A 21587-nucleotide genomic window follows, 5' to 3' on the forward strand; every position below is an offset into this window, starting at 1 on the left:
GCTCAAGGCCCCCGGCTCTGCACCATCCACACAGCCCTTGCGGAAACCGGCTCCCGCACCCTCAGGCCAGCGGCCGTGTTCCTCTGCCTGAGCTGCCCCAGCATCCAAGCCCCAGGCCCAGGGCACAGTGACCCGGGTTACAGGCCAGCAGCCAGCTCCCTGACCCTGGTTACAGGGCAGGAGCCACCTCCCTGTCCGAGTCCCCTGGAGCAGGTGGGACCTCTCCCAGGCAGCATCCCAAGCCCTGCCCGCCCAGCACGGCCAGCTGGGGTCCCCTGGATTGGCCCGCGGGCGGCTGGAGGCAGAGGGCGGCTGGGGCTGTCCCTCCCCGGCAGCCTGGCGCGCCTTGGCCCTCCTCCTGGCGCGGGGCCGCGCGTCCTCACCGCCCACCGCCCATCGGGCGCTGGCTGCAGATCCCGCCCCACGAGCCCCGGGGAGCCGGCCGCGGTGTTCCCAGGCGCGGGGGCGAACCCGCGAGGTGGCGGCGGGGCGGGGCCTCCCTGGCGACCACCCCCCCGGCCCAGACCGCGCCCGCTCCTCACGTGGCCGCGGCGGGCGGGGCGGCGCCACCTCTTCCTCCCGCCGGAGCCCGCCCCGCGCCGCGCACCAGCCGGCCCGGAGCCCCCGTCCCCGCCGCGCACCGCCCGCGCGGGCGCCCGCAGCCCGCTGCCCTGCCCGGCCCCGCCTCGGGCCGCCCGCACTCGGTAAGTTCCGGGGAAGCCGAGACCAGGAGTGGCGCGGCGCGCTGAGGTCCAGGGGCGCAGCTCGGGGCGGCGGCGGGGACCCCCGGGCGCGCTCCACTGGAAGCACAGCACCGCCGCGGCTCCTGGCCCGGGTGGTCGGCGCGGGCGCGCCCGGCGCTCCTGGCCCGCGATCGTGGCGTGGCCGCCCCACCCCGCCTGCGGGCTTCCCCGCCCCGCGGGCGTCCTGACCGTGAGTCAGCCTCGGTTGGGAAAATCAACTTTAACTTCGGTCCGCGGCGCCTGCACCGCCCCAGCTGCGCTTTTTCCCTGCCCACGCCGGCGGTCGAGGCGCGGCTTCTCTCAGTTCCGCTTGGGTGGGGTGGGGCCCCCCCAGCCGACTGTCACCTTCCTGGCACCCTGGGGAGCGTGGCGCACGCCGTCCTAGCTGCGCGGGCCCTGAGGCTACCGTGTGTCAGGCTTTGAGTGTGACCACTGCGCTGCCCCACCCGCTGGACCAGCCCCGCTGGACCCGCCAGGACTGAGGCCAGAGGTCAGGACAGCAGCGGGCTGCCGCTGGGAAGTCCCCTTGCCTGTTCCAGCCTTGGCTGGCAGTGGGACCAGGGTGAGACCTGGCTCCCCGGGCAGCGGCTGAGACCTGGGGCTCCCTGAGCCACCCGCGGGGGGAACATCCCACGGCCCCCGGGGACCACCCAGGGCAGGGGGCCTCCCCGGAGTGGACGTAGCAGGCCCGAGACCTCCCACCGCCCCACCCCCAGGTCAGGCTGGAGCTGACCTCGGCCAGGGGCTGTCCCTGGGGAGAAGGCGCTGCCCTCCCTCCGCCAGCCTGGGGCTCCGTGTGCTGAGTGCAGCTGTCGCCCGCTGGCTCCCTGCAGGGCGGGGGGTGCCCGTGGGCGCCGAGCCCCAGCCAGCGGCCCGGCTCTCTGGGTGAGGGGTGCTCTCTGCGGTGGCCCCGCCTCTGGTACTGAAGATCTCCGTGGTCTGACTGCTCCGCCCCGGCCCCCTCCCCAACTCACTCAACAGCGTGTCCAGTGGGTGCCTGGCGGGCAGCCGTGTCCACTGCTGCCTCGGGACAGTGGGTGGTGGCGTGTCCAGGGGAGCCACGGCCAGCGGGGGAGGTGGAAGCCAGGTAGCTCTGTGGGCTGCCCGCAGGGGCCAGCAGGACCAGGCCTGGGAGTCACTGCTGGGGACAGCAGGGGAGCCAGGCGGGAAGGAAGGGGCAGGCAGGGTCTGAGCGCGGGGCCCCCGCAGCCTCACTGAGGGAGGGGGCCCAGCCTCAGCACCCAGGGCGTGGGGCGGCCTCCGCAGGCCTGCCCGCCCCCTCCAGGCTGGCCAGGGCTCCCAGGGAGGGGAGGCAGGCGCTCCGCTCCCCATCCTGCAGACGGTGCCTCTGAGGTCTGGCAGCAGGGCCCACCCCCGGGCTGGCGCAGCAGGGGGCCGGGCAGGGGTGCCGGGCATCCCAGCCGAGCCCGCCCCCCGCATGGTGGCTTCTGCAGCTCTTCTAAGCCCCTGTGGCCACTGTGGGCTGAGGCTGGACCCAGGCCCACACCGTGTCCAGCCGGACGCTGGCCCTTGCTGGATGGGGGAGGGGGTGGCCTGGCCCTGGCCCGCCGTGCGAGGGGGCTGCGTCTCAGTGGCCTCAGCCTCCCGGTGCGTGCTGGGGCCCTGCGGTGTGGCCTGAGTGCAGCCTGCCCCCCATCTGTGTGCCCGTCCCTGCTCCAAGCACAGCTCGGCACTGCCGCCCGCGCCCAGGAGCCGGGAGGCCCTCGGCTGCTCCTCACCGGCTGCTGCTTGTTCCCCAGGCAGATGTCGGCAGCCTGGGGACAGCCACCCTCAGAGCCCCTGGCTGGGGGCCGCAGAGGTTGGGGGTTGCCTACACGAGGTCACCTCGGAGGTGAGGGGTGGGCAGCTCAGGGGCAGGGGGCATCCCGGCCACTTCCCAGGTGAGGGGTCCAGAGTGGGTGTGGCTTTGGGGTGCCCTGCACCCCCACTTAGCTGTGGCCACCTGAGGATCCTGTTCACCCGGTCGGACCTGACGGGCTCCTGGTGCCGGCCGCCTGGGGGCGGGCGGCCAAGGGGTGCCGAGGGGGCCAGGAGACGGGTGTCCGGCCCGGCGCCATCCCAGCCTCACGCAGGTGCAGTGGCGGCCAGGGAGAAGGGCAGGCCTGGGGCTCAGCCTGCAGAGCTGGTCTCCCCCAGAGTTGGGGCAGCTTCCGGCCGGCCCTGGCAGCCGTGCCTGGCTGTGCTGGGCGTGCGGCCTCGGGCCCTCCCCCACTGTCAGTCTGTCTTTGTTCTCCTCTGGGGCTGGGATGTGGGCTGGCGGCAGGGACCGAGTGCCTGGCCCGTGGACAGGGAGGGGCCGGACACCCCGAGGCCCCGCTCAGCGCAGCAGTCAGCTTGGGGGGAGGCCTCTGCTGAGGATGGCGGGGCCCCCGGGGGTGTCCCTGGCACAGGCGTCCCGGGTGAGCTGAGCCCCCAGTGCGTCTCCTTCCCCGCCTGGCCCCGATGGAGGCCCCGGGGGGACCCACCTGCTGCGGAGGAGAGCCCCTCACTGGCCACCTGCCGTCCTCGTCCAGCAGGGCCCCTGCAGGCGAAACGGTGGCCCGGGCTGAGCAGCCCAGGTTCGTGCCCTGCCCTGCCGGCCGCACGTCAGACACCCGATGGGCGGCAGTGTTCCCCGGCGGTGCCCGGGACCCCAGACTGCCGGGAGGTGCGGCCCGCGGAGGGAGGAGGGAGCCGGCCCGCAGCTGCCTTCCTGCCGGTGCCTCCGCCCTTCCTGTCCTCCCTGGAGAGGGAGCCGCCTCCCTTCACAGAGCAGACACAGCCGCAGACCCTTCTCCGGGAGCAGGCACTTCCTGGTCCCGGGTCTAGGGCGGGCGGGCGGGCGCTGGGCCGTGCGAGCTCTCAGCCCCCAGCTTTGCAGTTTTGTTTTTGTCTAATTGAGAGGCAGAGAGAGAGAGAGGTCTCCATCCGCTGGGTCACTCCCCAAATGACCTCAGCGGCCAGGGCTGGGCCGGGCTGAAGCCAGGAGCTTCCTCCAGGTCTCCCACGTGGGTGCAGGGCCCAGGCACTCGGGTCATGCTCCCCTGCCTTCCCAGGCCACAGCAGGGAGCTGGATGGAAGTGGAGCAGCCGGGACTGGAACCGGCGCCCACGGGGGATGCTGGCACCCCTCACCCCACTCCTGCTGCCCCACCTGTTTGTGTTTTTAACTGGACGATACAGAGAGCACGGCACACGAGGCCCCTCCGTCCTGTGCTGGACACGCAGTGGTCCTGTGCCCGTCTGGTCACCAGGGGAGTTCAAGTGAGGCCCCCGATCCCTGGGGACCGCAGGTGGCAGGGGAGAGTGAGGACGCTGGCCCTGGGGTTCCAGGCCTGTGGGCAGGGGTGGAGACCCCACCTCTCCCAAGGGCCCTGGTGCACGGGACCCCTGCCTGGGTGAACCTGTGGGGGGGGAGGTGACGAGCTGAGGATTCGAGGGAGCAGAGATTCTGGGTGGGAGGGAAGGGTGTGGGGGCCACAGGAGCTGAGTCGCCCCTGACCCCGGCGTGCGCCAGGACACGTGTGCTTGTGCAGACCCCGGCGTGCGCCAGGACACGTGTGCTTGTGCAGACCCCGGCGTGTGCCAGGACACGTGTGCTTGTGCGGACCCCGGCGTGTGCCAGGACACGTGTGCTTGTGCAGACCCCGGCGTGTGCCAGGACACGTGTGCTTGTGCAGACCCCGGCGTGTGCCAGGACACGTGTGTGCTTGTGCAGACCCCGGCGTGTGCCAGGACACACGTGTGCTTGTGCAGACCCCGGCGTGTGCCAGGACACACGTGTGCTTGTGCAGACCCCGGAGTGTGCCAGGACACGTGTGCTTGTGCAGACCCCGGCGTGTGCCAGGACACACGTGTGCTTGTGCAGACCCCGGCGTGCGCCAGGACACGTGTGGTTGTGCAGACCCCGGAGTGTGCCAGGACACGTGTGCTTGTGCAGACCCCGGCGTGTGCCAGGACACGTGTGCTTGTGCAGACCCCGGCGTGTGCCAGGACACACGTGTGCTTGTGCAGACCCCGGCGTGTGCCAGGACACGTGTGCTTGTGCAGACCCACGCGTTGCCAGGCAGTGGAAAATTTGGGCTTGGAGGAACTAAAAATAGCCAGCGGAGCCCCTGCCTGGGTTCCGGAATCCCGCTCCCTGCCTTCCCCGTGGAAGACTCCCCCCCTTCCTGCCCCCGCCCCCGCCCTGGCTCCGAGCCCCTGCCCGGATGCAGCGGGGCCGTGAAGCCAGCTTCCTCCTGCAGGCCACGGCTCTCCCGGGGCCACCTGCACCTGCGCCTGCCGACACTGCGGGGCTGGGGGTCAGGCGTGGGGGCCCGAGCCTGGGGCAGCCCTGAATGGGCCCGGGACAGGTCATGGGGCCGGGGGCCCAGAGCTGTGCAGGCCATGCGGAGGCCCTCGGCGGCCGACCCCTGGGAGCCCGTTATCCTCGCTTGTGGACGGGGATGCTAGGTCCAGGGGCTGCACGGCCACTCCCCACGCTGGTTGCAGAGCTGGGCGCTCGCGCTGGAGTCTGGACCCCGCGACCCCCCCGCGCCGCTGCGAGTGGGTGCAGCCGCTTGCCCGGCTGCTGGGCGGCCTGCGGCCTGCTGAGGGCCAGCTTTGTCCCTGCTCCCCCTCCACGCTCAGCTGCACATGTGACCAGCGGGTGGGCGGCGGCCTCCCTGCCCAGTGAGTCAGCCCAGCAGCTCCGGCGTGTGGGCGCCAGGCTGGCCGACACCGATGCAGGGGGCAGGGGCTGGGGAGTGCTCGGGGCAGGCAGGCCCCAGTCTTGGGGGAAGGCAAGGCCCTCTTAGTGGAGACCCCACATTGTTGGGGGAGCCACGGTCAGGGGGAGCCCCCAGCCTGGGTCTCCCGTAGTTCCCTGGGTGCTGGAAGGGGGTGCTCATGGTGGGGGTGGGCCTGAGCCGCAGATCCTTGGCCCTCAGAGCCTGACGGGGGGCTTCCTGCTGCCCCAGGGCGCTCCCTGCAAACACTTGGGAAGGCAAATTCCTGCACCGTGGCCACGCCCCTCGGATGGCCACGCCTCTCGCCGCAGGGCACAGAGAACGTGGGCCACGCCCCAGTGCTGGCCTTGGAGCCTGGGATTATCCCTGCAGCCCCACCCCGGCGTCTACCATAACCGCAGGCCAGGGCAGGGCGTTGGAGGGAGCCTGCGCCCTGGCCATGCGCACTGGCCCGGCCCTGGAGTGGGAGCCCACTGGGCAGGCTTCCCGGGCCACAGCTCGTGTGCCCCCCAACACCTGGCGCCCCTGTGCTCCCCCAGGTGCCAGCCGCCCCTGTGGCAAGGGGTACGGGCCAGGGGGCAGGTCATGACCTCAGGGAGGGCTCCGGGTACCCGGTGAGGGGACAGATGTGCCGGCCATGTCGGGGTGGACTGCTCTGCACCCGGGTGGCAGGTGCAAGTCCCATCCGGCGGTGGCCATTGCTGGCTCGCCCGGTGCGGCCTGGGAGATGACCCTGGTGCTGGACATCACGGGGGATGGAGAGCGGCTCCTGCTCTGCCCCCTGCCCCTTTAGCTGTGGGGTTTCAGGCCCATAGCTCCGGGGTCTGGGCGTGCCCAGGGCAGAGCCAGGAGAGGCGCCGCTGAGGCCTGAGCGCGTCAGGGTCTGCACAGAGGGACCCCGGGGCTCGCGGCCAGACCGACACCACGGGCGCCAGAGGCCTGGCCTGGGAGAGTTCGTGCTGCGTCCACTCAGCCGTGCCAAGGGCACAGGGACTCTGGCCAAGAGAGGCGGGCAGGGGTGGGAAGGAGGGCCAGCACTGGGAGGCTGAAGGAGGGCCGCGCCTCCCCGAGCAGGTGGGGTGGGCAGAGGGCTCAGCCCAGCTCTTCGTGGTGCTCAGAGCCTCGGCCACCGCTGAGAGGGGCTTTGGGGACCTCGGGCTGCCCTAGACGGGCCGGGGCCTGGGCCGCAGCCAGGCAGTGCGCGGGCAGCCCGATGAGCAGCCGGCCACAGGGCCCGACGTGGGTGGGCAGAGGCGGCCAGAGGGTCCTGCATGTCTGGGTGAGTGGGCAGCTGGGGCGTGCGTGGGGCTCGAGGGGGGCTCCGGGCTGTCCACCCCCCCACACACCCCATCCCAGCCTGCAGGCGGGAGGAGGCTCAGGACGCACGGTGTGGCCGGAGTCTGCTGCCAGGCCCAGGCTGGGCCCACACGCAGGGCAGGGGGTGAGGGGCTGGGCAGGCCGTGGCATGGGTGCTGCAGGACACCCCGCGGCCCCTGGGTGAGGACCCAGCCTCAGGCTCCCGGCCCCTTGTGGCCATGCCGCCCAGGGAGTCTCAGCTGATCAGCCCACACTGAGCGCCCACGGCTCCCTGGTTCTGGGGGTGACTGGGGGCTGCCGCCTCCCTGTGGGTGTGGGGAGCCTCGTCCCTGCCCAGCCCTGCCCCCAGGGCCTTCTTCCTGCTCTTTCCTGCTGGGTTCTCAGAGCTGAATTTAAGGCCCCAGTCGCACTTGGTGGGAGGTGCCTGGGCAGTCCCCAGGGTCTGCAGCCTTAGCTGGGCAGGGACGGAACTGGGGGCCCCAGGGCTCGGTCGGCCTGGCCTGGTTCCTGCTCTAGGGAAGGGCAGGTGAAGGGCATTCCGCCCCGCGCCCTGGGCTGCATCAGACCCCAAGCCCCAGTTACCCCCGGTTGTCTCAGCACCCCCATGCCAGAAGACCCAGGCCTGGAGAGGCCGTCCCCCACGTCACACGGCCACCCTCGCTTCCGGCCCTGCCAGCCACACTCCTGATGCTGTGGGCAGCCCGGGAAGTGTTCGTGGGCGAGATAGGGTCCTCTGCACGTCCCCGGCAGCCCCTGCTGGGCCTCTCCCCGCCCGTCCGTGTCCAGGGTGTGTGCAGATGTGTGTGTGTCTCTGTGTCCGTGTCCAGGGTGTGTGCAGGTGCACACGTGTCTCCCTGTCAGGGTGTGTGCAGGTGCACACGTGTGTGTCTCCATGTTATGGTGTGTGCAGGTGCACATGTGTGTCTCCCTGTCAGGGTGTGTGCAGGTGCACGCGTGTCTCCATGTCAGGGTGTGTGCAGGTGCACACGTGTGTCTCCCTGTCAGGGTGTGTGCAGGTGCACACGTGTCTCCATGTCAGGGTGTGTGCAGGTGCACGCGTGTGTCTCCACGTCAGGGCGTGTGCAGGTGCACGCGTGTCTCCGTGTCTGAGTCCGACTCGGGTTTCTGGCCCAGCCCCTCCGGTCACGGCTCTGAGCGCGGGGCTCCTCGAGCACAGTGGAGGGACCCGGGGGCAGCTGCCGCCTCTGCTCGCCGCCGGGGCCCTGGCCGCCTGGCCCTGGGGTGGACTGACCGTTGCACCCACCCCGGCCCCGCAGCTCGGCAGGATGTCGGTGAAGGACGGCGCCCAGCGCAAGTGGGCAGCGCTCAAGGAGCGCCTGGGGCCGCAGGACTCCGACCCGACGGAGGCCAACCTGGAGAACGCCGGCCCCGAGCTGTGCATCCGGCTGCTGCAGGTGCCCTCGGTGGCCAACTACTCGGGCCTGCGCAAGCGCCTGGAGAGCAGCGATGGCGTCTGGATGGTGCAGTTCCTGGAGCAGAGCGGCCTGGACCTGCTGCTGGAGGCGCTGGCGCGGCTGTCGGGCCGCGGCGTGGCGCGCATCGCGGACGCGCTGCTGCAGCTCACCTGCGTCAGCTGCGTGCGCGCCGTCATGAACTCCCCGCCCGGCCTGCAGTACATCCTCGGCAACCAGGCCTACGTGCGCCAGCTGTGCCAGGGTGAGGCCGCCAGCGGGGCTCCGGGGCAGGGCCGGCGCCCGGGGGGCAGGGTTGGTCCTAGGGGGCCAGGGTCAGTGCCCAGGGAAATAGGGTTGGTCCCCAGGGGGCAGGGTCGGTGCCCAGGGAAATAGGGTTGGTCCCCAGGGGGCCAGGGTCGGTGCCTGGGGGGCCAGGTTGGTCCCTGGGGAGCAGGGTTGGTGCCCAGAGAAATAGGGTTGGTCCCCAGGGGGCCAGGGTCGGTGCCTGGGGGACAGGGTTGGTCCCCAGGGGGCCAGGGTCAGTGCCTGGAGAGCAGGGTTGGTCCCTGGGGGGCAGGGTTGGTCCTTGGGGAGCAGGGTCGGTGCCCCCAGCTTGGCAGCAGCGCCTCAGTGACACCCTCTACCCCCCATCTGTGACCTGCCCGGGCCTCCCCTAGCCTGGTGCTGGCCCCCACCCTCCAGGTTCCGCGCTCACCTGAGCGGCTCCCACCCACTGTCTGCCCAGCTCCACACCCTTTGGGTCAGGCCTGCACCTGCTAAGGACCTGCGTTCCACCTTGCCCCACCTGGCTGGCCTTAGCCAAGCCCCGCCCCCGCCTCCCCTCCCCCGCTCTGGCCGCTCTGGCCTCTGCTGATGCCAAAGTCCTGTGCATTCCTTGTGTTCCTGCTCATGGCCACCTCCTCCAGGAAGTCTCCCAGGCTTAGTCCCTACCCCTTGGGACACACCCTTGCCCGCCAGCTGATGCCTGAGCTCTCAGGCAGAGGGCCAAGTTGGGGGGGTTGGGGGTCCAGGGTGCCAAGCTCATGGGAGTGGGCAGGTGCCCGCATGGGTCATGGGGCCAGGGGTGGCCTCACCTGTCCCAGTAAGGGCCCGGGGCCAGGCAGACCTCAGCCTGGGCCTGGCTGTGCCTTTGTGAAAGGCACAGGGGTCCTGGGGACCGGGAGGCGGCCCGGGCTGTCTGCCACAGTTAGTGCTGAATTCGGAGCACCCCTGGGCCCAGGCCAGCGGGGTCCCCCAGAACCAAGGGCCGGGGGGGCAGCCGTGCACCTGCAGGGGCGAAGGCAGAGCTGGGCCCTGAGACGCGTGCCCCGCCCCTGCAGCCCTGGACACCGCCAACGTGATGGTCAAGAAGCAGGTGTTCGAGCTGCTGGCCGCGCTCTGCGTGTACTCGCCCGCGGGCCACGCGCTGGCCCTGGACGCCCTGGACCACTACAAGGTGGGCAGCCCGGCCCGGGGCCCGGCCGGCGCGGGGCCTCCGTGCGGGAGGGCACGCGCTGACCCCGCCCACGCCGCAGGCCGTGTGCAGCCACCAGTACCGCTTCAGCGTCATCATGAACGAGCTGTCGGACAGTGACAACGTCCCGTACGTGGTGACGCTGCTCAGCGTGGTCAACGCCGTCATCCTGGGCCCCGAGGACGTCCGCGCCCGCGCCCAGCTGCGCAGCGAGTTCATCGGTACCCCCACCACGGCCGCACCCTGCCCCGCTGTACCGCACCCCAGGGCCCCAGGGGACCGCCCCCGCCTGTGCAGCGGACACGCGCCTCGGAAGCCCTGGCCCCCTACGTGGCCATCTAATGAGCACGCGTGTGTCCAGGCTGCCCCCTCCTGCCCCGCGGGCCGGGCGCTGTGGGTGCTGGGACGGAGCACAGGGTGCCAGTGACCCCCGGACCCCGTCTGTCCCTTCCCAGGGCTGCAGCTGCTGGACGTCCTGACCCGGCTGCGGTGAGTGCCCGCCGGGGCCCTTCCCCTGCGCCCCAGCGGCACCGCACGGTGGGTGGAGAGGTGGCTTCCGCCTGCGGCCGGGACTCAGGCTGGGCCCCGCTGGCTGCCCGCAGAGGCCGGGTGCCGGGTGCAGGGCAGGGTGTGTGGCGTCGATGCTGACCCTCGTTGAGTCCCCGCTGCCCTGCCGTCCATCTGTCAAACCCACTGGGCCCCCGCGCCCAAGGCTGGTGCTGGGAGGGCCTGGCCATCCATCCTGTGCCACCCCCGGGCCTGTGTGGCGCTGTCCAGGGGCCAGTGGGCTCCGACCTGGGTCCCTGCCACCCAGCCGCCGCGCGGGTGGGGCTGGTGGGAGCAGCAGGTGCGCGCCCCGCCCCCAGGGACCTGGAGGACGAGGACCTGCTGATCCAGCTGGAGGCCTTCGAGGAGGCCAAGGCCGAGGATGAGGAGGAGCTGCTGCGCGTCTCGGGTGGCGTGGACATGAACAGCCACCAGGAGGTGTTCGCACGCCTGTTCCACAAGGTGGGCCTGGGCCGAGACCCCCAGGCGCGGGGGCAGCACAGAGAGGGAGCGGTGCTGGGCTGCGCTGCCCCAGACAGAGCCGCCGCGGAGCCGCGGAGCTGGCTGGGCCGGCCTGGGCCCCCGCCGGCTGGCTGGCGTGGCCTCCCACAACGCGCAGGGCTGCCCCAAATCCCCCGGGGCTCCCGCGAGGCGCACCGCTGACCCGCCCCCTCATCCGCCCCCCCCAGGTGAGCTGCTCCCCGGCGTCCACCCAGCTGCTGTCCATGCTGCAGGGCCTCCTGCACCTGGAGCCCTCGCACCGCGCCAGCCAGCTGCTCTGGGAGGCCCTGGAGGGCCTGGTGAACCGGGCGGTGCTCCTGGCCAGCGACGGTGAGCAGGTGGGGGCTCCCTCCTGGTCTCCCCGTGCTGAGGCTCACCCTCGACCTTGACCGTGACCTCGGACCCGCCTCCCCTGCAGCCCAGGAAAGCACCTTGGAGGAGCTGGTGGAGAGGCTGCTGTCCACCAAGGGGAGGCCTCGGCCGGGTCCCCTGAGCCAGGCCCACAAGAGCGTCCAGGCGAACCTGAGCCCGCCGGGCAGCTCCCCCCAGGCCGCTGCTGCGTCCGCGGCCGACCTGGGGACTCGGCAGCCAGCAGCGGCTGCCAGCTGCCCACACGTGGTCAGCACCCCGAGTGCCAGGGACCTGATGGCTCCACAGCCGACAGCCGCAACCCCCCTCCCCCTCCCCAGCCTCGCCACTGTGCCCCCACCCCCTCTCCCAGGCCAGGGGGCCACGTGCCCCCCAGTGCCCCCTCCCCCACCCCCTCTCCCAGGCCAGGGGGCCACGTGCCCCCCAGTGCCGCCTCCCCCACCCCCTCTCCCAGGCCAGGGGGTCCCGTGCCCCCCAGTGCCCCCTCCCCCACCCCCTCTCCCAGGCCAGGGGGCCGCGTATCCCCCAGTGCCGCCTCCCCCACCCCCTCTCCCAGGCCAGGGGGCCACGTATCCCCCAGTGCCACCTCCCCCACCCCCTCTCCCAGTCATGGGATGCCCACCCCCACCCCCGCTGCCTGGTACAGGCGGGGGCCCCCCACCCCCACCCCCACTGCCTGGTCCCCCTGGAGCAGATGGGGTGGAGGAGGTCATCGTGTCCCAGGTGGACCACGGCCTGGGCTCCGCCCGGGTCCCCAGCCACCGGCGCGTGAACCCCCCCACGCTGCGCATGAAGAAGCTGAATTGGCAGAAGCTGCCGTCCAGCGTGGCCCGAGGTGAGGCCCCGCCCCCAGTGGCCTCCCTTTGAGGTGGGGGGGCTGGAACTGCTCTGCTGAGGCCACAGGGAGGCCACGGCGTGGGGGGCAGCTGCCAGGCAGACACAGGCACTGGGCCTCGGGGCCTGCTGGGCGCTGGGCCCCAGGCCCCGGGAGGACACGCCTGGGCAGCTGCCCCCCGCCCGCAGAGCGCAACTCCATGTGGGCAGCCCTGAGCGGCCCGGGCAGCGCGGCCCTGGAGCCCGACTTCGGCAGCCTCGAGCGGCTCTTCTCCTTCCCCGCGGACAAGCCCAAGGAGCCGGCGGCCGCCCCGGCCAGGAAGGAGCCCAAGGAGGTGGGGGGCCGGGGCCGGGGCGGGCGAGCGGGACGGGCTGCCGCCTCGCCACGCCGTGCCAGCCTCTCCGGGCCTCTGCAGGTCACTTTTCTGGACTCCAGGAAGAGCCTGAACCTCAACATCTTCCTGAAGCAGTTTAAGTGGTGAGTGTGGTGCCACAGTGCCCCCTGCTGGCCGCTCTGGGGAGGGCACAGCGCTGGGTCCCAGCAGCCTGGAGACGGCCAGTCCAGCCTCCCCGAGGCCAAGGCCAGGATGGACCGGGACCTCCTCCCAGGCCACCGAGAAGCAGCGGCCAGGTCCCGTCCCAGGGCCTCCCCACTGCAGCTGTGGGGCACTGGTCCCTCCAGGGGGCTCACGGGCACCAGGGCAGAGAGAGTGCAGCTCGGCCCTGAGCCACGGCCACCGTGTGGCCTGGGACCGTGGCTCGTTCTGTGCTGACCAGCCCCGCCTGCGTGCCTCGTGGGTGTGTGAAGACGGCCAGGTGCCTGGGAGCCAGGGGCACACTCACGCTCCCGCACCCTCGCGCCCCTGCAGCTCCAACGAGGAGGTGGTGGCCATGATCCGTGCCGGAGACACCAGCAGGTTTGACACGGAGGTGCTCAGACAGCTCCTGAAACTGCTCCCGGAGAAGCACGAGGTGGGTGCGGCCCCTCTGGGTCCCCGTGGCCAGCAGGGGGCCGGGGGACGGAGGCCAGGGAGCCCCCGCTCCCTGCAGCCCTGCCCTGCACTGCCAGCCCCACGGGGCTGTGCCTGGGCTGGAGCGGGGCAGGAGGAGGGTGGGCAGCTGCGGGCAGCGGGATCGCCACACTCGGCCGCACCCCTGCAGATTGAGAATCTGCGGGCGTTCGCTGAGGACCGAGCCAGGCTGGCCAGCGCGGACCAGTTCTACCTGCTGCTGCTGGACGTCCCCTGGTGAGTACCCGGCCCGGCCAGAGGAGAGCCCAGGCCAGTGGCTGGACCCAGGCAGGGAGCAGCCAGGGGCTGCCAGGAGCCAGGAGATGATCGCTCCAGAGTCACCCGCCCGCCCCAGCCCTTCCTTACGAAGAGCCAGGCCCCCAGGCTCCCCAAGCTGCCAGGCCCCCGGCGGAGCCCCCAGGCCCCCCCGGCTGAGCCCCCAGGCCCCCCAGGCTGAGTCCCCAGGCCCCCCAAGCTGCCAGGCCCCCGGCTGAGCCCCCAGGTGGTACCCCCAGGCTCCCCAGGCTGAGTCCCCAGGCCCCCCTGGCTGAGCCCCCAGGCCCTCTGCTGAGCCCCCAGGCTGAGCCCCCAGGCCCCTGGCTGAGCCCCCAGGCCCCCTGGCTGGGCTCCCAGGCCCCGCCCCCAGGCTGAGCCCCCAGGCCCCCAGGCTGAGCCCCCAGGCCCCCCAGGCTGAGCCCCCAGGCCCCCTGGCTGGGACCCCAGGACCCCTGGCTGAGCCCCTAGGCCCCCCAGGCTGAGCCCCCAGGCCCCCTGGCTGAGCCCCCAGGCCCCCCAGGCTGAGCCCCCAGGCCCCCTGGCTGGGACCCCAGGACCCCTGGCTGAGCCCCTAGGCCCCCCAGGCTGAGCCCCCAGGCCCCCTGGCTGAGCCCCCAGGCCCCCTGGCTGAGCCCCCTGGCTGAGCCCCCAGGCTGAGCCCCCAGGCCCCCTGGCTGAGCCCCCAGCTCCCCCAAGCTGCCAGGACCCCTGGCTGAGCCCCCAGGCTGAGCCCCCAGGCCCCCTGGCTGAGCCCCCAGCTCCCCCAAGCTGCCAGGACCCCTGGCTGAGCCCCCAGGCTGAGTCCCCAGGCCCCCTGGCTGAGCCCCCAGGCTGAGCCCCCAGGCCCCCTGACTGAGCCCCCAGGCCCCCAGGCTGAGCCCCCAGGCCCCCTGGCTGAGCCCCCAGCCCCCCCAAGCTGCCAGGCCCCCTGGCTGAGCCCCCAGCCCCCCCAAGCTGCCAGGACCCCTGGCTGAGCCCCCAGGCTGAGTCCCCAGGCTCCCCAAGCTGCCAGGCCCCCAGGCCCCCCTGGCTGCAGCTGAGTTGGGTCCTCCAGGCTCCTGCCTGCGTCCCAGCTCCGTCCTGGGGGTGGCCACGATGGCCCCTGCCCAGCCCAGCCCAGCGAAGCCACAGCCCCCGACAGGGGCCCCCGCCTGACCCCCGCCCTGCTGTCCCAGCTACCAGCTGCGGGTGGAGTGCATGCTGCTGGGCGAGGGCACAGCCATCGTGCTGGACATGGTGCGGCCCAAGGCCCAGCTGGTGCTGGACGCCTGCGAGAGTGAGTGGGGCCCGGGGGGGGGGGATCTGACAGCTGACCCCGCCCCTCGCTGTGTGAGGCACGCGGTCACGTGTGCACATATCTGCACACACATGGACGTGTGCAGTCACACGTGCACACGTGTTCACACCATCTTGACAGCAGGGACTTGCCACGCCGCTTCTGCTGGGGACACGGCAGGGATGTCCACCCGCCTCGGGGCGGGGGTCGGGAGGGTGAGCCGAGAACTGCGGCTGTGTGCTCTCGAAGGCCCCTTGGTGCTGCTGGCAGGGCGGGCGGGGTCGGTGTGGGTGCGGGGCCGGGCCGGCTGTGCCTGGGGGCGCCGGGTCAGGCAGCCTCCCCCGCCCGCAGGCCTGCTCACCAGCCCCCATCTGCCCGTCTTCTGCCGGCTGATCCTCAAGATCGGGAACTTCCTCAACTACGTGAGTGGGCGGCCCGGGGGCGGGGCCTGGCGGGCGCGGGCGGGGCCACACACGCGCGCGTCCCTCGCAGGGCAGCCACACGGGGGACGCGGACGGCTTCAAGATCAGCACGCTGCTGAAGCTCACGGAGACCAAGTCCCTGCAGGGCCGCGTCACGCTGCTGCACCACGTGCTGGAGGTGAGTACGCACGGGGCGGGGCCGGCCAGGGGGCGGGGCCGGGGCAGGGCTGGGCTGGGGCGGGGCCGGCCAGGGGGCGGGGCCGGGGCAGGGCTGGGCTGGGGCGGGGCCGGCCAGGGGGCGGGGCCGGGGCGGGGCGGGGGGGGCTGAGATGGAGCAGGGCCGGCCAGGGGGCTGGGGCGGGGCAGGGGCTGGGATGGGGCGGGGCCGGCCAGGGGGCTGGGGCCGGGTAGGGGCAGGGGCAGGGCTGGGCAGGGGCTGGGGCAGGGGCGGGATGGTGCCGGGCTGGGGGCGGGCTGGGGGCGGGGTGGCCGGGCAGGGCCTCACTGCCCGCCTCCCATTGCAGGAAGTGGAAAAGACCCAGCCGGACCTCCTGCAGCTGCCACAGGACCTGGAGCTGCCCTCCCGGGCCGCGGGGTAGTAGCTCCTGCCAGCCCCTGGGCCCCCACCTCTGGTCCTCTCCAGGTCCCTGGCGCCCAGCAGCCCAGTCCAGGAGGGAGCCTGACCTTTGCTGACGCAGGGGCTCACGCGTACCACGGTGTCCACTGTGGCTTGGGCGAGAGGCCCCGGGGCCGCCCTCCCGGGTCACACAAGGGGCGGGGGAGCTGTGGGAGGGCAGCCAGGCCCCGCCCCTGCCGGCACAGGCCCCTCCCGGGCTCCTGGAGCTGCTGGCCTTGGGGTTGGGGCTGGGCAGGGTAGCTGGGGGCAGGGGCGGTCACTCCGGCCGCCCTGAGGCTCCTGGCGGCCGGCAGGGATCGGCCTCGTCCCGCCCCGTCCTGACGTCAGCCAGCCCCTGACCCGTCCTGGCCCTCCCGCCCTCAGGATCAACCTGGAGATCCTCCGCTCCGAGGCCAGCGCCAACCTGAAGAAGCTCCTGGAGGCCGAGCGGAAGGTGTCGGCCTCGCTGCCCGAGGTGCAGGAGCAGTACGCCGAGCGCCTGCAGGCAAGGGGCGGGGCGGGGCCGCGGGGGGCGGGGCCGCGGGCGGGGCGGGGGCGGGGCCGCGGGCGGGGCGGGGCCGCGGGCGGGGCGGGGCGGCAGGGACTTGGCCGGCTCCCCTCTCTTGAAGGTGGTTCCCGTGGGAGGGTCCCCGGGGCTGTGGCGCTGAGCCGGCCGTGGGTGTGTGACCGCGCCCCCCGCCCCAGGCCAGCATCGCGGCCTCCCGCGCGCTGGAGGAGCTGTTTGAGGCCGTGGAGCGGCGGCGGCAGGAGCTGGCCGAGTACCTGTGCGAAGACCCCCAGCAGCTGTCCCTGGAGGACACCTTCAGCACCATGAGAGCCTTCCGGGACCTCTTCCTGCGCGCCCTGAAGGTGGGGCTCGGGCTGGGCCGCCCGGGGAGCCCCGCCACGCGGCCCTCACCCGGCTCCGTGTGCCCCGCAGGAGAACAAGGCGCGCAAGGAGCAGCTGGCCAAGGAGGAGGCGCGGAAGCTGCGGAGCGGGGCGGGGCCGCCAGGTGAGGGGGCGGGGCCACCACGGGGGGCGGGGAGCCAGGTGAGGGGGCGGGGCCACCACGGGGGGCAGGTGAGGGGGCGGGGCCGCCACGAGGGGGGCAGGTGGGGCGGGGCCATCATGGGGGGCGGGGAGCCAGATGGGGGGCGGGGCCGCCACAGGAGGGGGGAAATCCAGGTGAAGGGGTGGGGCAGCCACAGGCCCCTCACTTGGCTGCTGGGAGTGGGGCAGCCACAGGCTCCTCCCCTTGTCGAGCTGGGGGCGGGACAGCCAAGGGAGTGGGGGAAGCCAGGTGAAGGGTGGGGCGGGGCAGCCACAGGCCCCTCCCCACGGCGACCAGCAGTGGCCGCAGTTCCTCCGGGTGGGCGCGGGTTCCCCCAGAGCGGCTCCCTGAGCGCCTGCTCTCAGCCAGGAGGGGGCCCGCGCAGCAGGAGGAGGTGTGCGTCATCGACGCCCTGCTGGCCGACATCAGGAAGGGCTTCCGGCTGCGGAAGACGCACCGTGGCCGCGGGGACCAGGACCCCCCAGACCCCCCAAAGACTGCAGAGCCCGGTGAGTCGTGCCACCTGCTCTCCTTCCCTCCCCACGCTCTGCCCGCAGCCTCCTCCGGGAAGCCCTCCCGACTTTCCAGGGAAGCCCTGTGCCCCCTCCTCCCCCGGGGCACCTCAGGTGGCCAGGAGAGATGGGGGCTTGGTGGCTGAGGGGGTGGGAGTGACAGCAGGCCCTCAGGAGGAGCTCCCGGCCCTTGGCGGCTGCCTGGGGCAGTGGGGCTGGGCGGCGTGTCCCCATGGACAGCCACCCCCAGAGACACCGAGGCCACCGGTCAGAGGGCGGAGCACAGGGAGGCTCCCCGGTAGCAGCTCAGTCTGAGGGAGGAGGCCCCAGGTCCCAACCCTAACACAGCCCCCCACCCCCAGCAGCTGCCCCCGACCCGGCACCCAGCCGCGCCTGCTCCGAGCCTCCAGACTGGGACCTGGTGGACGCCTTGCACCCCGGCCCCCAGCCCCCAGAGGAGGGCAGCCCCCCAGCCCCGGAGGAGGGCAGCCCCCTGCCCCCAGAGGAGGGCGGCCCCCCAGCCCCGGAGGAGGGCAGCCCCCAGCCCCCAGAGGAGGGCAGCCCCCTGCCCCCGGAGAGGCGCTCCTCCTGGTATGAGGACGCCAGCGATTTCCTGGCCGGCGAGGACGCCCCGAGCCCCCTGCCCTCCACGGGGGCCTGGCCAGTGACTCTGGGGGACGACCAGGCCCTCAAGCCCCTCGAGTTCTCCTGCGAGAAGCCCCCTGGAGCCGAGAGTCCCAGGCGGGAGCAGCAGGACCCTGCAGGCCTGGGTGGCGTCCACCAGGTGGAGGCCGACAGCACGGGCGAGGCGCCCCAGGACCCAGCTGCTCACGGCCATGGCTGCAGCCACCTGGGGGGCGAGGAGGACACGGCCCCGGAGTCCGCGCTGGACACGTCCCTGGACAAGTCCTTCTCGGACTCCTCGGGGTCCGGCACCCTGCCCCGGGCGCGGGGCCGAGCTGCCAAGGGCTCGGGCCGGCGGAGGAAGCAGCGGCCCTGCAGGGGCCAGGAAGGTAACTCGGGCTCTGGGCCCCGGGCGGGCTCATGGCGCCCCCGGGAGGCGGCTCGGGGGCCCCTCCTGTGTCCCCGCCCCCCCCCCGAGGCCCCCGTGCGAGCCACCCTGGGTTTTCTGTTGGAAGCAGAGGTCGCCCCCGATGGTGACAGTCAGACACGAAGGCTGTGTGTGCTGCAGTAAGGTAGGTACGGCCGCCCGCTGGACGCTGACCCGGCTTCTGCGCAGCCCGCCTGGCCGCGGCCACGCCTGTCCTGTCGGTGGTGGGCCCTCGCCCGCAGGCGGTCGGGCGGCCGGCGCGTGCCACCCCAGACGCAACCTCAGCGCTGGCTGTGGGCAGAGGGCAGGTGGACGGGGCTGGGCGGCCAAGGTCAGGGCCGGGGCGGCCCCTGGAGGCCTCCCGGCGGCCGGCCACGGGACAGCCTGAGGTTGCGCCTGTGTGCGTCCCAGCCCTAACTGCGTCCCTGCTAACGCTGTCTGGACCCTGCCTGGTAACGGGGACGCCGCCTCCCCCACTCCGTCCCCAGCTGGGCCCAGGGGAGTCCCAGGAGGCTGTGAGGAGCGGGGGAGCCCTTGGGCAGGGCAGGCCCAGCGGCCAAGCCTCCATGTGGACACAGGGCCGGGAGGCCCCGCGGCTCCTCGGCGGCGGTGCTCCCAGGCTGGCGCCACGCTCGGGCTCTCCCCCCGGGGACGGGCGGTCTCCAGGCCCACGGGACCTCCACCGCCAGCCCCCTGGCGGCTCTGCTGTGCCTGCTTGTGTTCCCTCCCCTCGCCCGAGCGAGCTTTTGTCTGGAAAAACTCGAACCCAACAGGAGCCCCTGCCGCGGGCCCCCGGAAACCTGCCGGTGTCCACAGGCGGGCCTGTGTCACCCGCCTCTCCTCACTCCCCTGGGCCCCTGGTGCCGCCCCTCCCACGCCCGCCCCAGAGCTCCAGGGCGGGGCCTGGGACGGGTTTGTCCCTGGGTTTTGCAGGGGGCCCTCGCCCCCCACCCAGCGCCCCCTCCGTCTGTCTGGGCTGTGAGCCTGGCGTGGCGGCTGTGCTCCCCTGAGTGTTGACGGACAGCTGCCAGGCTGGCTCCTGCAGCCCCGGCGGGCAGCCCGCAGTGCCCGCGGTGGGGGCGGCGCTGCGTCCCGCGCCCCGTCCCCTCCCAGCGCTGGCTAAACTGCAGCAGGGTGGCCGGGGGTGCAGACGAGGCCGACCAGGGGCCCCTGCTGGCTCTGGGAGCGGGAAAAGGACCACAAGGCAAGGCCTGGAGACTGGGGAGCCCCAGGAGGTGGGGGCTGAGGCCAGGGTGCGGCTGAGACCCCCGGGGAGGCCACAGGGGCTCCCCGTCCAGCAGGGGGCACCCAGGCTCAGGGCGCCGAGCCCTGCAGGGATGGAGCCAGCCTGCCACGTCCGGAGGAAGATCCTGGGGTCCGAGTGGACCTGGGCCGCAGGCTCGGCCTGCCGGGCAGCAGTGAGGAAGGGGCGGGGCCCCATGGAGACTGCTGCTGACCAGGGCGTCTTCCTCTCCCCACAGGACCCAGGCCTAAGCCCAGAGCCAAGTGAGCGAGACCCCAGGGAACCCCAAGTCCGTGCCTTACCCAGCCAGGGCCTCGGGGCGCCCCAGCAGGCCCCTCCCTGCCACTGCCCACCCAGCCCCTGCCCTGACTCCTTCCTCCGGTGTGTGCCAGGAGTGAGACCAATAAAGACAAGCCTGGCCCTGCCCTGACTGCTGTGTGCCGGCTGTGGGAGTTGGGGGGTGCGGGGGGAGGGGCGATGCGTGCAGGAGGAGCTGGATGTTGGGGGGTGGGGGTGGTCCCTGCCCGGCCGGCCACTCCTGGTCTGGATTGGATGCCCAGGGTCCTTGACCCTCCTGACCTGAGGCACCCACGCATCTCCCCTGTCACCCTGTGTCTGGCAGAGCAGGCGGGGGCGGGGTGAGAGTGCTGCGGCCCCTGTCTCCCGGCACCTCCGCCCACTGCCCCTTCTCCTGCCCCCCCCCACTGCCGGGAGCCTGCCGGCCTCTCCCCAGTCCCTGAAGGCTGCGGGGGCTGGTGGGTGGGCGGGCGTGAGGCCCTGTGGGCTCAGCTTCCTCCTCCCCAGCTTTGATTGAGGTCCCTGCCCCCCCACCCCAGCCAGGGGCTGCCCCTGGAGCCCTGAGGAGGTGGGGATAAAGCAGGCCAGCCCCTCCCCCCGGCACCTGGCCACCAGGCCCCATGGCCCGGGCCCCCTGGAGTCGGCACCTGCTGCCCAAGCCACCCTAGGGAGCTGTGCTCCACACCTGCCCGGTGCCCCTCGGCATGGGTGCCTGGCGGGCCGCGGCTGTGAGGACGCAGGGTCCGGCGAGGCTGGGCAGGGTCCAGGGCCAAGTTCCTGTTGACTTCTCACAAGACTGCCACGCTGGCTTCCCAGGCAGAGCCCCGATCTCCGTCCCCGTTAAGATAAAAATAGCTAAGCGGCAGGTGGACCTTGGCTGGCCGGCAGGGACGCCACAGCCCCGGCACACTGCTGGGTCCAGCCCCCACCTCCGGCTCCCGGCTCCGGCCTCCTGCTGACTTGAGTCCCAGGAGGCCGCACCCTGGCCCCCTGCCGCCCCGCGGGAGACCTGGACTGAGTGCCCTGCCTCGGCCCAGCCACGGCTGTTGTGAGCATTGATGGAGCCCGTGAGCAGCGCTGGCTTGTCTCTGTCGGGTGAGTGAATACATAAAAGAGTAGCTGGGCCGGTGCTGTGGCATAGCGGGTAAAGCCACCGCCCGCAGTGCCGGCCTCCCATGTGGGCGCCGGTTCGAGTCCCGGCTGCTCCACTTCCAATCCAGCTCTGCTCTGGCCTGGGAAAGCAGCAGAAGATGGCCAAGTCCTCGGGCCCTGCACCCACGTGGGAGACAGAAGAGGCTCTGTCGGCACAGCTCCAGCCGCTGCAGCCAATTAGGGAGTGAACCAGCGGATGGGAGACCTCTCTCTCTCTCTCTCTCTCTCTCTCTCTCTCTCTCTGCCTCTCTATTCTCTGAGTAACTCTTTCAAATAAATAAATAAATCTTTAAAAAAATAGCTCAGCTCCTCCCACTCACATACCCCCACCCCCACCCAAGTGAAGGGCTAAGGGCCCTGGGCTACTGATGCGCCACTCACGCCCGGCAGGTGAGGCCCTGCCCCCCGGCCTGGTGCCCTGGGCCCCGCCCCCCTGTGGGAGCAGCCCCGCAGGCAGCTGTGTATGTCGGCCTGTCCGTGTCCACTCAGGCCCCTGCGAGGTGCGGCCCCCACCGGTGGAGACCACAGCAGAGCCTGGTCAGCCGCTCTGGGCTGTGGTGCTGCCCCCATGCCCAGGCCCCGGGGTGGGGGCAGGGCTGTTCTAATTCAGGCCAGGCCATGTGACTGCTGGGCCAGCTGCCCGTGGCACCGTTTTTAGAAGCATGCCCCCCCCCCCGGTCCTGGCCTGAGCTATTCATAGGGCTGCCTGCCTGGCCCTCATGGCCAGTCTCCACCCCACAGTGGACTGTCCA

At 72.6% G+C, this 21587-nt stretch overlaps 1 protein-coding gene across 6 annotated transcripts; it reads left to right on the forward strand.

Annotated features, from left to right (window-relative positions):
- Positions 1 to 422: 422 nt before the first annotated feature.
- Positions 423 to 21133, forward strand: INF2 (inverted formin 2). 6 transcript variants are annotated; one of them, XM_089322073.1, is made up of 24 exons: positions 424 to 704; positions 8067 to 8466; positions 9545 to 9660; positions 9740 to 9899; positions 10134 to 10167; positions 10545 to 10686; positions 10914 to 11055; positions 11144 to 11929; positions 12118 to 12263; positions 12345 to 12406; positions 12798 to 12900; positions 13090 to 13175; positions 14390 to 14490; positions 14842 to 14912; positions 14983 to 15090; positions 15437 to 15507; positions 15913 to 16033; positions 16234 to 16398; positions 16469 to 16541; positions 16946 to 17089; positions 17455 to 18105; positions 18235 to 18288; positions 19625 to 20778; positions 20904 to 21133. In XM_089322073.1, the coding sequence occupies exons 2-22, from the start codon at positions 8076 to 8078 to the stop codon at positions 18285 to 18287; spliced, it is 3726 nt and encodes a 1241-aa protein (XP_089178199.1). In that variant the 5' UTR covers positions 424 to 704; positions 8067 to 8075; the 3' UTR covers position 18288; positions 19625 to 20778; positions 20904 to 21133. The 6 variants fall into 6 exon arrangements, with proteins under 6 accessions (XP_089178204.1, XP_089178199.1, XP_089178202.1 ...); XM_089322076.1 differs by having other exon boundaries at positions 17458 to 18105; XM_089322075.1 differs by lacking the exon at positions 424 to 704 and adding an exon at positions 1098 to 1233.
- Positions 21134 to 21587: the final 454 nt, after the last annotated feature.

The sequence above is a fragment of the Oryctolagus cuniculus genome, chromosome 20, assembly GCF_051225735.1.
Source record: "Oryctolagus cuniculus isolate XC-2025 breed Fujian yellow rabbit chromosome 20, ASM5122573v1, whole genome shotgun sequence".
NCBI lineage: Eukaryota > Metazoa > Chordata > Mammalia > Lagomorpha > Leporidae > Oryctolagus > Oryctolagus cuniculus.